The following is a 14,187-nucleotide window of genomic DNA, read 5'->3' as shown; positions in this document are numbered from 1 at the left end:
CACCTAATCGATACTTTCGAAGACTGGTGCTCAAGAAACTATCTCACGTTGAATGTACAAAAATGTAATATTATCTCATTTCATCGCAAGCTGAAACCAGTGGCATTCAACTATACGATAAAATCACCAACTTCTGCAACGTGTGGACAATGTTCGTGACCTAGGAATCACGCTGGACTGCGCCTTAACATTCAAGCTTCATTACTCGGGCATCGTTGCGAAAGCTAACAGGCAACTCGGGTTCATTTTCAAGATCGCTGACGAGTTTCGCGATCCTGCCTGTCTAAAAGCTCTATACTGCTCTCTAGTGCGATCGATCTCGAAATTTAGCTCGGTAGTATGGTGCCCGTATCAAGCAGTTTGGATAGCGAGGATTGAATCTGTTCAAAGGAAATTTGTTCGGTATGCCTTTCGTCACCTTCCTTGGAATGACCCTGTGAACCTTCCGCCGTACGAAGATCGTTGTCAACTCCTGGGTCTTGAAACACTAGAACATAGGCGGACGATTAGTCAGGCCGTGTTCGCAGCGAAAGTACTTATTGGTGATATCGACTATCCAGCAAGGTTGCAAATACTCTCGACACTCCAGGAATCTTGGCTGAATTCGAAATCTACGCACCCGAACGAGTTCTTCGGTCGAGGAGTTTCCTGCATCTTGGACACCGTGCTGCAAACTACAGCTTGCATGACCCAATACGGTTCATGTCTGGGCGTTTCAACGAGTTTTACGAGTTTTTCGACTTTAACTGTGCAGCAGAAACTTTTCGTCACCGTATTCAACGCAGACTTCTGAGAAGGTGAGTAGCTGTCCATTTAATGTACACGTGAAGGATTGTGCTACCTGTTTATTTTTTGTTTCCGGTTCAACTGCATGACGGGGACTTCTACCAGATTCACGGACTACTCTATGTCATAGGAGGATAACTTTTTTTTTATCCTTTATTGCTATCGACTTGATTGATGTTCGTTGTAATTGTATTGTATTATTGTGATTCATGTATTTCGAAAAGATATGGGTTTTTTTACGCCTTTTCTAGGCTTTTCCCCATCAGGATTCATTTAGACACGTTAAGTCCGATGAAGAAAAACAAATTAAATAAATTAAATAAATGATATTTTGAGAAAATTTTCAGGGAATTCCGAATAAAGACATTTCTAGAAGAATATGGATGATTTTGAGCAGACTTTAAAGACTTTTCTTAGATGGATTGCATAACAATTCGATGGAGAATCCATGCAAATTTTAAATAAATTCGTTTTAAAGCTTAGGGTGAATTCCATGACTTTTGTCAGGAGTGGTCTGCATAAAATTTGAAGAAAACCTCAAAGAGATTTTTTAATTTATTTTAGAGGAATGCTGAATAGAACTATGCGAAAAGAACTTTATAAAAAGATCTATTTGAACTTTGAAGATAGTTAACATAAATACAACATTTTCTGTATTTGTAATAGCTTATGTGAGTTAGTGATCCTTCCACTTCAATTGCATTCGGTTTTATGATTAATCCAAAGGCGCATTGCACAAACCGGAAAACTTTCCAAAACTCCAGAGAAAAATCTGTAAATTGCTGATTGGATATGGTCATAACCCATGTAACATTGCAAGTTTTATGGGGGTTTTAAAGCATGCTACAAGTCTACAGAACCCTTATAAAACCGAAATTGTTACTTGGGAAGGCAAATGTGAAAAATACTTTTGCAGTGTGACAGAAATTTTAATTTCGATTCAGCCTAATCACATTCGACATGATAGCACTCGACCAAATGGCATTCAGCCTGTTCGCATCTGGCCTAATCCTTCATCTTAAAAAAAAAATGCTATTTAAAAACTTGCTATGCCCTTGGACTCGCTCAAAGGGAGGAGGGGGGTGAACAATTTTGTGACAAGCAATGCATTAGGTAAAGGAAAAACATGACGAAATAGGGGTGGGGGCTTAATTTTTCCTCAAATTAGCGTGACATAGTTAAAGTATTGGCATTCCTATGAATAACTTGTAGCATATCCGATTGAAATTTTGTAAAATTCCTTATAAGTTACCCAAGCGGCACACTTCCATCGAAATAAGTGGCTGTAACTTGGTTGTGACTGGAATAGGTTGCACACAAGTAACCACATTTGTTCAGTAGCAAGTGTGCTGCTAGGGTATTGTTAATTTGCCTTGTAAATGTAAACTATGAATTGTCAACGGATTTATTCGGACCTACCGTATGCGTTATAATGTTTGCACCATTGAACAATGCAAAAATTATAAAAAATCTCAAAAATTTCGTTTTCGAGTTTTTTTTTTATTTATTCAAAGGGGGATATTTCTCAGAGTCTTAAACTATGTTAATCACAGATCGAGTGGAGCAATTATGGCCTCCACACACCTCCGGAATGCACGGCAGGTTCTAATAATGTAGTCTAGATCAATTTCTCTCCAGGTACGGGTTAATGTTTGTCTGAGGCTTGCTGTACTCGGGTGGCGTTTAGAACAGGCCTTAGCCTTCATGACACGCCACATTGAGTAATTAAGCAAGCGGATTAAGATCGGGGCTGGATGGCGGCCACATATCCTTCGCAGCAATAACCCTCGGAACCCGACTTGACCTCGGACGACCTGTGGCCACCTTCGCGGAGAGTTGTCCTTTCTTTTCTCGGTCTAAAACCCTTTTGATGGTCCACCGAGACACTCCCACGGCGATTGAAATGTCTTTTTGCGACATTTGCGCGTGGGACAAACCACGAATACGCTGCCACTTCGTCATGGTGCAACTGTCAAACTAAGTAAATCATTTTCATTTATAAACAGCCTACTACGGTATGAGCTATAGGATACGTGCATGCAAAGAAAACCAAGACATTATGGTGAAACACAGGTGAAACGGGAACCTTATTTGTAAGATGGTGGAAACATTATCACGCATACGGTAGATACAATTACCCTTTGCGCTCTATTAGTAAATGATTTAAAATAATGTTTATTTTCAATAACTGGCTATTCCGGAGCCAAAGCATCTCTAACCACCATGACAACAATTCTGAGGTGTTCATGACTACAATTTTATGCTTTTAATAAAAGAAAACCGATGATGCGATGTTGGAGATATCCATAATTTTCAACATATTTTAAAAGAAGTGAAGTTCTTTGGTAGCACACAATTACAGTTTCGTTTTTACCAATGATCGACCAAAAACATCTAATGTTTGCAATATGTCTATGCGTCAAGGCTTGTTTGTTACTTGGGTAATGGTATCGACAACTAAAGCGATCATTTCGATTTAATTTTCACATCAGTGAACCACAAGAAAAACTCCATGATATGAATAAATCTTTAGCATTCGCAGAAACATCCAAATTACTCCTGCAATAATTGTTCACGACCACACCAGTAGCACAAATCATCGCTATATGTAGTCCTAGCAGTCCATTATCATCCCGCCACGTGAGAGCGAAACCATAGCACCATCACCATCAATCCCTTCCGAGTCCTACATACAAGTGAAGGCGACTGCGCACTACTCGCTTCGCTCACTAAAGGAAACCCTCCCGAAATTCTTTCTCTCTCTCTCTCTCTCGCACTCACAATTCTCCCCATCTTCTCCTATCCCAAGGAGAAATGTTCCTCCATATTTCCCATCGACTTATGTACTACTACTTCATTGGAGTCAAAAGGAAAAACCACTCCACTTATACTCATGACGGGCAAATTATTCAAACGATTTGAATCGGAGAGAAGATGAACTGTGCCGGTTCTACCTACTAGGTACTGGCGAGAAGCTGGTTTTTCTTCTTACAAACCAAACCACTACTGAAACCGTTGTTGCCACTTTTTGCCAGCGGCAATAAATAAAGCGCTACCCAGCACCGAAAGCAGATATAAAAAATAGGTTTCAGCTGTGCAATGATGATCACGATGATGATTATGATGATGATGATGACGACGACGACGACGACGGTGGTAGCATATACTGGTTTTGTATGTAAAAGCAAGGCGGAGCATTATTCTTTTATGTTTTTGCGGCAGAATTTTTCTCTTCTTTTTCCTCAAGCGCCGACCACCGACCGTAGCCACCGTTGCTATGAGATGAGCCACAAGGGTGAAACCGATCTGCAAACAGCCGCCCATCGAGACGACGCTCCTCTTAGGTGGCTTTTTTGTTTGCCGTCTATATCCCATTGTAGTGCTGGGTCCATAATCTCATTTTGCTTTGAAGAATATGCTGATAACTGCTATAAAATTCATCTCTTTTCCCTCCATGTGGTATTTTTTTTTCCTTCACGTGAATGGGGATTATGTTTGGATATTTATGTACGAGCAGGAAATTCAATTAAATGACAAAATAAGAAATCACAACAAGACCAGTGTAAACAGATGAATAAATCATTAGCAGACCCACGGGAGCTTGCCCGTGAGAAAGGAGAAGATGGCGCTGTTTTATGTGTATAGTTTGTGTGGTTTGGTTGATACATGAACATGATGTTGTTTGTACAAACCTGAGAATCCTTCAATCCGAGTCGCTCGGCTAACTTTTTCCGGTCCGGTTTGCTGATGTATTTCTGCAGCTGAAATCGTTTCTCCAGCCCCTTCCGTTGGGAATCTATGGAATATGGAGGACAGTTGTTAGTAATGTCAAGCCGTCGGTTAGTTGGAGATGCAGTCTACAGTGAAATATGTCTGAATGTAATTTTTTTTCTGAATCGAGTAATGTTTTTTAAAGTTTTAAAATGCAAAACCAAGATTTGCCAAATAAGTAACGCATGGGGTTAAAATTATCTTTCCGCCCTATTAAACGCACTCGGCACATTGCATCTCTTTTTTAACAACGTTGTACACAAATATGGATAGCTTCTAATTCATTTAATTGGATAAAAATTTAGTTTATTATACTTTGATGAGTAACTTGTGAAAATTGATCAACGCGTTTCAAAGCTATGGGCCATAGGCCTTTAAATAAGAGAATTTATTCTGCACAAAATTCCAAAAGAATTCCTCTTGAACTGGTTCCATGTTAGTAAGAGTATAAAAAACTGCCACAATCAATAGATGCAGCTTAAATAAGTGTTATAAGGGAACTCTTGGCACGAGTAGAGTACATAAGATTTTTTTTCTGAAAAACTTAGCTAGGGACATGGTACATTTCGCTATCCTGGATCTAATAAGAAGCGGTCAATTATGAATTTCATCAATTCACTACAAATGATTGAGCTGCATATGAAATTCCACCGTCAGCATATTTTTTTCCTCTTCGATCCTTGTTTGGACCCTATTGGATTTGGAAAACTCCTCTTCGATCCTTCGGATTTTATAGTAATCTGCATAAAAGTCAATTTGGAGCCTAATCTCAAAAGAAACGGGCAAGGTCATTCAATTAATTTGCTTCGATCATTTCCAGAGGGATACTGAGATAAATTCAGAGAGCTTATATGTGTGCTGGAGGGCTTATGAAAATAATTTAAATGCCATGCAAGTCTACTTCAGAGACCTTATGGGTCCATTTCAAATATACATTACATATGAGTTATGAATGAACTCCTAACGGTTTAAGTCTGGGGCTCATGAGGTCTTATTAGTCAACTCAAACTTCGAATATTTTTACTGAGAGCTTATTGCGATTTCTTTAGAAACTTTATGAAACAGCTTCATTGGTTTAAGAATCAAATTCAGGGAACTCAAGGGTCAGGCTGGAAAATGACTGAGATAATGCGTACCACCGGTACTTCGCGTACTTGAAGGTTATAAAATAGACCCGTCACGCAAGTGAAAGTGGTCCTTAGCCTCTTGCCCAGTAACTCCTATCCCCTCCTCCTCGCGGCGCCGGCTGGGGTACGAGTAACCTTAGGGAAGATCGGGTAGCCAACCCCGGTGGGAACTTTGGTCTTATGCTGACAGGGAAGGGGGAGCAGCATCCTTTTCGGAAGATGTGGCTTTCAAAACCCGAGCGTCTGTTTTCCATGTTAGGCGTGGCTCAAACAGCGTCTGACTGGCATCCAGCGGCTGAATACGAAATGCTTCTCCCCGAAAGCTATACCCAAGATGGCAGTCCCATCACGGCGGATAGGAGACCTTAGACCAACCACCTACTGTCTCCGAAACCTTCAAATTGTTACAGAAACCTATAGTGAAAGATTACGAACTGATTTTATTGCAACGACTTTTAGCGCTAAACAACGCCTAAGCACAGGCTGCGCTCCTCAAGTGGGAACCTATCAATGAGAGAATAATCGTTGCCAGATTCAGAACACGGGTCCGAAACCTTACCATAATCCAATATTATGCGCCAGCCGATGCTGCCGAATTGCATGACAAAGAGAACTTTTACAGTCAACTGAATGCTGTCGTGGATAAGACTCCAAGAGGTGATTTCTAGATCTACACAGGCGACTTCAATGCGAAGATCTGCTCCGACAACTCGGACTAGGAACGCATTATGGGACGCCATGGTCTCGGAGATATGAGCGAGAACGGCGAGCTGCTTGCAGAGTTTTGTGGCAACAACGACATGGTGATCGGGGGTTCGCTCTTTCCCCATCACCCAGTGCATAAAGTCACACATGGGTCTCCCGTGATGGATATACAGAGAACCAATTCGACCACATCTGCATCAGCCGAAAATGGAGACGAAGCCTTCTTGATGTTCGGAATAAACGCAGCGCTGACATCGCGTCTGACCATCATCTCCTGGTCGGTGAGATCCGCGTACGCATTGCGTGGGTTAAACGGCGGGAGGAGAGACTTGGGCGACGATTCAACACATGCCGACTGGAAGACCCAGCAGTGAAGAGATCGTTCGTCGAAGAACTCGAGGCTCACGCAGCTAATATTCCGGAAGGTGGCAGCGTAGAAGAGCAGTGGACGAGCATCAATAATGCCTTTATTGCGGCGCACTCAGAGGAAGAAGTGGATCACCGATGAAGCCTGGAGAAAGATCGAGGAGCGGAGAGAAGCAAAAGCCGCGATAGAGCGAGCAAGGACCCGAGGAACCAAGAACGAGGCCCGTCAGCGGTATTCGGCTATTCACGACGCCTGAGCGGGGCAAGGATGAACCCAAGGATGCCTGTGAAAGACGCGACTGAACAGTTGCTCACCGACCCCACTGACCAGTTGAAACGTTGGTTTGAGCACTTTGAACAACTTTGACTTTCCGACGACAGCAGGCAGGATTCCGTACTGGAAGATCCTGTGTGGACCATATTGTCACGCTCTGCATCATCTTGGAGCAGGTCAATGAGTTCCAAGAGTCCCTGTACTTGGTATTCATTGACTACGAAAAAGCTTTCGACCGACTAAACCGCGAAAACTTGTGGGACGCTCTGAGGCGCAAGATAGTACCTGATAGGATCGTCAACGTTATCGAAGCGCAGTACGAGCCTTTCTCATTCAGAGTGTTGCACAACCGAGCTTTATCAGACCCGATTCGGGTGATCGCGGGTGTGAGGCAAGGATGTATATTATCACCGCTACTGTTCCTCATCGTAATCGACGAGATCATGGTTGAAGCCGTTGACCGTGTACCGAACCGTGGGTTGCTGTGGCAGCCTATTACTATGGAGCATCTCAATGACTTCGATTTGGCTGATGATGTTGCGTTATTAGCACAACAACGCTCTGACATGCAGAGTAAGCTCGACGACCTTGTGGAACGCTCCTCTGAAGCAGGTCTAATCATCAACGTCAACAAGACCAAATCGTTGAATGTCAACACGGAAAACTGTTCCAATTTCACGGTAGCTGGGCAGGCAGTGGAGAAAGTCGAAAGCTTCCAATATCTTGGCAGCCAGATAGCGTCGGACGGCGGCACCAAGAGCGACATAGGTGCATGGATTAAGAAGGCGAGGGCTGCTTTTGCCAGTTTGCGAAATGTATGGAGAGCGAATCAGATCAGTCGACGCACCAAAATCCGAATTTTTAACTTGAACGTGAAGTCTGTGCTGCTATACGCCAGTGAAACATGGTGTGTATCAGCGGAGAACACTCAGAAGCTGCAGGAGTTTATCAACCGATGCCTGCGGTACATAATTCGTGCCTGCCCAAGTAACAATTTTGGTTTTATAAGGGTTCTGAAGACCATGATTTAGACTTGTAGCATGCTTTAAAACCTCGATAAAACTTGCAATGTTACTTGGGTGGTGGCCCCACAATTGGATCTCAAACTCCGAGCGTCATCGTTTGTGCTATCAGAAGCCGATAGAGACAGAAATTTGTGAACGGAAGGAAGTGGGTCGGCCACACACTACGACGGAGCGGAAACGAAATCTGCAAGCAAGCACTGGACTGGAATCCAGCAGGACATCGTAGCAGAGGCAGACCCAGAGGCTCGTGGCGTCGGAGCCTAAACAGTGAAATTAGGAACGTTGACCGTAATTTGACTTGGGGCCCGGTCAAGGCCAAAGCTAGTAATCGCCCAGGATGGAAATCTTTCACAAAGGCCTAAGCGTTAAGTAAGTAAGGGTCAGCTCAAGACATTTATAAAATATAAATATATAATTTTTAGACACTCATATCGCATTTTAATAGACATTTACTATGATGTACTTTATGAATGTTATGTGTGCATATTCATAATGATGATTATCATTTTTGTACTGGGAAAATATCCCACACACATAACTGCAGATTATGGCAACATCCCTATTTTGGCAACATTAAATTGGGAATAAAATCGGGAAGACACTGTAAAGGGTATCCACTGTTAAATTGTATCACTAAGAAGTACTCGCCAAAAATAAATCTCTAAACCGATTGTATAAAAAATAAATAATACACGATGAGGCCATCTCAGCCAATTTCAATAAAATTAACGTGAAAGGCATAATGTTGCAGCTTTATTAAAATGATGCAATTTAACTGTGGACACCCTGTATTATCAAACTAATGATTTCATTATTCCGAATAACCTTCTTATTGCGAAGTGAATGGCAAAACATTTGCTAACAAACAATCCTTTTTGTCAAATATGTAGAATCGTCAGTCACACAATTTGTTTTAAAATTTGTAAATATGTTGTTGTAGAGGGAGGGTGGTTCTAAAAACTTTCAAAAACTGTTTTTTATCGTTTATAAACGCCATCGGTAATGGATATTGTCGATTCAAATTTGTCGATACGATATCCGATATATATGCACCTGATTTCGAAAATTAATTGATCACATTTCGAGGAGCTTAGAAAGGTAATATTTTAGTAAATTTAATAAATAAATCGAAGGGAATACTGAACAGAATCAAATGATTATTCTGAAGAGTTCAGAAGGATTCTCATGGAAATACTGACCCTAATTTGAAACGAACTCTGAGAATAGCTCCATTGAAATTTTAATGATAACTCCAAGGTTATTGTTACCTAAGTTTTAGGTATTCTCAAATGAACTCCAAATAGATCCTGACATTTTTTTTTCCTTGATTTGTTTTCCGTCGATCTTGTTTTCCGTGCTGAGCACCAATGCTACCGACGTGCCAGGAAGGCAGCTCCCACACCTGGACCCTACCTATCGACCCATCAACTCATGAACCGGGGACCAACGGCTTTACTTCCCTTCCGAAGGAAGGCGTGATCAGAGATGTTATGCCTCAGAACATCCCGGCGGCGCCGACTGGGATTGAACCCAGGCCTGCTAGGGTGAGAGATAATCACGCTTACCACACACCACCGGCGCCGCTATGAATAGATCCTGAAATGAAATCCAACAGAATTGTGATAAGCATTCCACGGAAATATGAATCACAAGATAGTTCTAAGAGAATTCTATGAAGGATTTCAAATTTTCGCCACTCTCCAAGGTAAGATTTCATAGGGAATGTTGAGGAGAAGTAGTTATGGGTAAAGGATTCCATGGGAATTGAGGGGCGTTTTTAAACTTTTTATAGCCATCTTTATGCATCACTACCATCTATAATAACTTTTCAATTTTACTGCAAAAATAGATCACAAACTAACTCCTTCCAATATGACCCAGTTGTTGGGGCCCGGGGCTGGTTTTAGCTGAAAATCTCCTTATTATAGACAGCCAACCAACCAATCCGGGGCTGGTAAAGTTGATTCACTCTAATGTACATCATGCTGTTTCACATGTGATTGAAGGTCATTTTAAAAATAAAGATCATGTAAGTTTACAGCGGTCCAAGATAGGTTGAACTTTGTAAATATTAACGCCTCCTCCCAAAATATATCATACTAACGTCACACGAAAGGCAATAACCCCACTCACCTGAGAATACAGCTCGCCGCATCATCCCTCGTCGGGGTTTCCCTCGCGTCGAGTGCGCCCATGGAAATCCCTGTCCCGGCGGCAGTGGAAACACTTGAGGACCTCCTGCGGTGCATGAGAAACGGACAAGTCAAGTTGACGAGCCAGAAAGAGCTTCATCCAGCACATATCCATGTGCGAGATGGTTCTGAACAACTTACCCGGCAGATAAGGATTCCGACAGTGGGCCAGCAGCGAGTGCAGATGTGGATGGTTCAGTCCATGCTGCAGGAAAGGCATCGGCCGGCTTGGGAGTGGTTTCGCAATGATTTTATTATCTCGAGGCTGCTGCTGCTGCTGCTGCTGCTGCTGTTGAAGACGAGAACCATCATCTTGCAGCTCTGGACTGTTTGGCAAACTGCCAGCCTCGCTCGTGTTGTTACTACAGCTATTATTGCCATTGCAATTACTACCGTTACTGCTGTTGCTGCCGTTGTTGCTATTGTTGTTGTTGTTACTGTTGTTGTTGTTATTGTTATTGTTTCCTGTGGCCTGACAGGTTCCATTTATTTGAACTAGATGATGGGGTTGATGAGGGGATAGGGGCTGCTGGGGATGATGATGATGAGACTGATGGTGTGAGATTGCGAGAAACGCTGGATTTACTAGATGGTTTTGTTGGATTAGGTTTTGTTGAATATAAGGCCAAAGATGTTGAGGTTGGATAAACTCTGAAATAGAAAAACAGAATTGAAAAAGCGATCAAAATAATGAATCAACAACTATTGACTAATTCCCTTAGTTTTTCACCATTCAATAAAACATATGCAATCGATAATACAAAAAAGCAGCATTCAATTGTGACCAGTCCAGCCCTCTTCTGGCACTGTCGCGTCGGTCACTCCCATCAAAATGGTTCAACGAGAACAATACCAGAGAATCGAACGATGTGTTTAATGCCCTTTTATCGATTGCTGTTCACACAAAACAGAAGCATAGTGGGTCAAAAATTTATGCACCTCCGATTTTTCCTATCCATTCTTTTATCGCTTTTCAATAGACTCTGTCATTTAATGGATGGGCAATAAAAAACCAGATTCACCCGAGCCGATAATCACCTCGACACGCCACATAGACAATCCCACCGATTGAATACAAGGGAACAAAAAAAGGACCTCCAGCCAAGATCATAAAAAAAAACTTGCACACATTTTTTGATTGAATACCGTTCGTCAGGGATTGGCGCTCAAAAAAAAAAAAAACGATAGACCTAATCACTCTCAATAAAGCGTAAAATAAAATAATAATAACAACTGACGATCGTTGCTCAATGCGACCTTGTCTGAGAGTCTTCACACAGGCATGTTTAGGGGAGAGAGAGCAGCTCGACGCCGATGCGACGCAATGAGTGATGGTAACAGTTTATTTCGCCTGCATCTAGCATCTCCGAGGACGGGGAAAGGGATTCAAACAGTTGCGCATTTTCCAAACCTTCCAATCTCTACCGATAGCCCTCTCCTTGCAGACAACAATAATTTAAACATGATTATAAATTGATGTTTTTACAGCCTGTCTGCTGATCCGGCCTAGCCCGGAGGATTTTCTCTTTCAATGTTGTTACATTTGCCTCTTTCAAGAACCGACTTATCAAAACGCTGCACACCCCGTTTTTTAAGCGCTACCAACAAACTTACAATTGCACCACAGTCTCGAGCGTTTATGGATTGTGCGTTTAAAAAAGCCGGTAACCGCAACCGAAGGAAACGCCTTTTATTTTTGTTTGGGATTAGGAGATTTAATAAACTGTTTTATTGAGCGACGCCGGCTGCTCTGGAGTGGTGAAACGAAAAACTAAGAGCAAGGTTTTGGGCAGAAGTAGCAACTCGATTGCATTACCGCGGGCGATTTGAAATTTGGGATGGTTGCGTCGATGCTGCTGAGGCTGTCAGCTGATGCAACATTTTGGATTTATTTAATTCTTGCAAAGTGGTGCAACTCATTTAGAGTAGTGATGGAAGCTCTCTATTTGTTTAAGCAAATGAGCCATACATTTTCTACAACAGAGTTTGAGAGATTTAACCAATGAGATTTACAAAGAATAACATTGGTTTTGGTTTGACGAACCCAAGTTATGAAAAAAAACATAGATCTTGTTAATACAAATTCTGTGAAAAACATTTTCAGTCGTTTGTTTGAAGATATAAAGCATTAATCGGAGAGCATAGGTGATATTTGCTTTTCGGAGTGGTGGAGTCACACGCATTTTTTGAACACAAGGTGTCGGAGAAAAGTACCGACTCCAACATGGACTCCGACTTCCACTGGTATGAATAGAAATTTTAAACCAGAGCTTTGTAAAATTTGGTCCATGGATAACTTTTTTTGTTCTTAATAATTTGGCGTTAATTAACAATGCTTTTCTTTATCAATGACATTATTTCTCATCGCATAGCATCTGAAGCAATACTCTCTCAATTAAATTTTTATGTGCCCATTAGACCTCTTAGAACTCGACAATTATTCCATGAAAACACATGCATTACAAATTACGCAAAAAATGGTCCCATCAATCGAATGAAATACTCGACATGAAGCAGATAAACCCTACTGTGAATTACCTGAACCGAACCTTGAACTTGATATTTGCTAATTCCGATGCAGTTAAACACTGTGATGTAATTGAAACACCTGAAGCTCTTATTGATGCTGACCCGTTCCATCCTCCAGTTTTGGTCAACCTTGGCTGTCCGCCTCTGGTTCGGTACAATGACATACCTGAGTAAAGGGAGTTCAACTTCTATCGTGCTGATTATGCTGGCTTGAGTGATGCTATACGGACCACAGATTGGTCATTTCTGGATGTTGCTGACGTGAATGTGGCTGTTTCACTTTTCAACCAAACACTGACATCATTTCTTCGTGAATATGTCCCTCGACCCAGACCAAAGTTTAGGCCAGTTTGGTCAAATGCACGGCTTCAACGGCTTAAACGCAAGCGTTCTGCTGCTTTGAAGAAATACTCTCGTGCGCAAGATGTGATCACCAAACGCAACTTTTCTAAAGCCAGCATCCGGTATAGAAACTATAGCCGTCATCTATATTCGACATATGTTTTGCGTAAGCAAAATGAGCTGAAACAAAATCCAAAACGTTTCTGGTCTTTCGTCAACGATAAACGTAAAGAAAGTGTTCTTCCAGCGCAAATGGTTCTAGGTGACCATTCAGCCAGCACACCTGAAGATATTTGTAACCTCTTCGCTCAGCAGTTCTCTGGTGTTTTCGCCTCTGGCAGGGCATCAGCTCAAGAGGTCCAGAAAGCCTTGCAATTCGTTCCTGAGAACGTTTGTGATATAACCATAACTAGCTTCACACAAAACGAAGTTGAAGATGCTATGAAACAGTTGAAATCGTCAGTGTCTCCTGGTCCAGATGGAATACCCTCGATTGTTCTGAAGAATTGTGCTACTTCGCTATAACCGTTACAGATGATCATCAATCAGTCGCTTCGTCAGGAAACTTTTCCCGAATGCTGGAAGAAGTCATTCATCTTTCCCGTGTTCAAAAAAGGAAACAGAGCAGATGTTACGAACTGTCGTGGCATCACCTCGCTTTGTGCTGGCTCAAAGCTCTTTGAGATTTTAATTGGAGGCTTATTGCAGCGTAGTGTTGCGCAGTATATCTCAACTGATCAGCACGGCTTCTTCCCTGGACGGTCGTATAACACAAATCTAGTGGAGTTCTGCTCCTTTTGTCTGCAACACATGGAGAAAGGAGCACAAGTCGATACGGTGTACACGGACACGGAGCAGCATTTGACCGTGTTGATCATGCTATATTGTTGGCTAAACTAAGGCACTTAGGTGCTTCCGATGCTTTTGTGTGCTGGTTAGAATCGTTCCTAGCAAATCGCTCACTTTCTGTGAAATTGGGAAACGCTGAGTCGCGAGTCTTCCACTGTACATCAGGTGTCCCTCAGGGCAGCAACGTCGGGCCGTTACTCTTTTCGCTTTATTTCAACGAT

At 42.1% G+C, this 14,187-nt stretch overlaps 1 protein-coding gene across 1 annotated transcript in view; it reads right to left on the bottom strand.

Moving 5' to 3' along the window:
- Dbx overlaps positions 1 to 14,187 on the bottom strand; it is a 90,227-nt gene that overhangs the window by 23,963 nt on the left and 52,077 nt on the right. The window contains exons 2-4 of the mRNA XM_065231387.1: positions 10,388 to 10,897; positions 10,188 to 10,292; positions 4,479 to 4,582 (exon numbers count right to left, since the gene is read on the bottom strand). Of these exons, the coding sequence (XP_065087459.1) occupies positions 4,479 to 4,582; positions 10,188 to 10,292; positions 10,388 to 10,897 (719 nt within the window). The remainder of the gene's footprint in view (positions 1 to 4,478; positions 4,583 to 10,187; positions 10,293 to 10,387; positions 10,898 to 14,187) is intronic.

This window comes from Ochlerotatus camptorhynchus, unplaced genomic scaffold (genome assembly GCF_037179485.1).
Source record: "Ochlerotatus camptorhynchus isolate MF236.1 unplaced genomic scaffold, CSIRO-AGI_Acam_v1.1 ptg000353l, whole genome shotgun sequence".
Taxonomy (NCBI): Eukaryota; Metazoa; Arthropoda; class Insecta; order Diptera; family Culicidae; genus Ochlerotatus; species Ochlerotatus camptorhynchus.
Note: the sequence above shows the minus strand (reverse complement) of the source record. Positions and strands in the feature narration are given on the sequence as shown.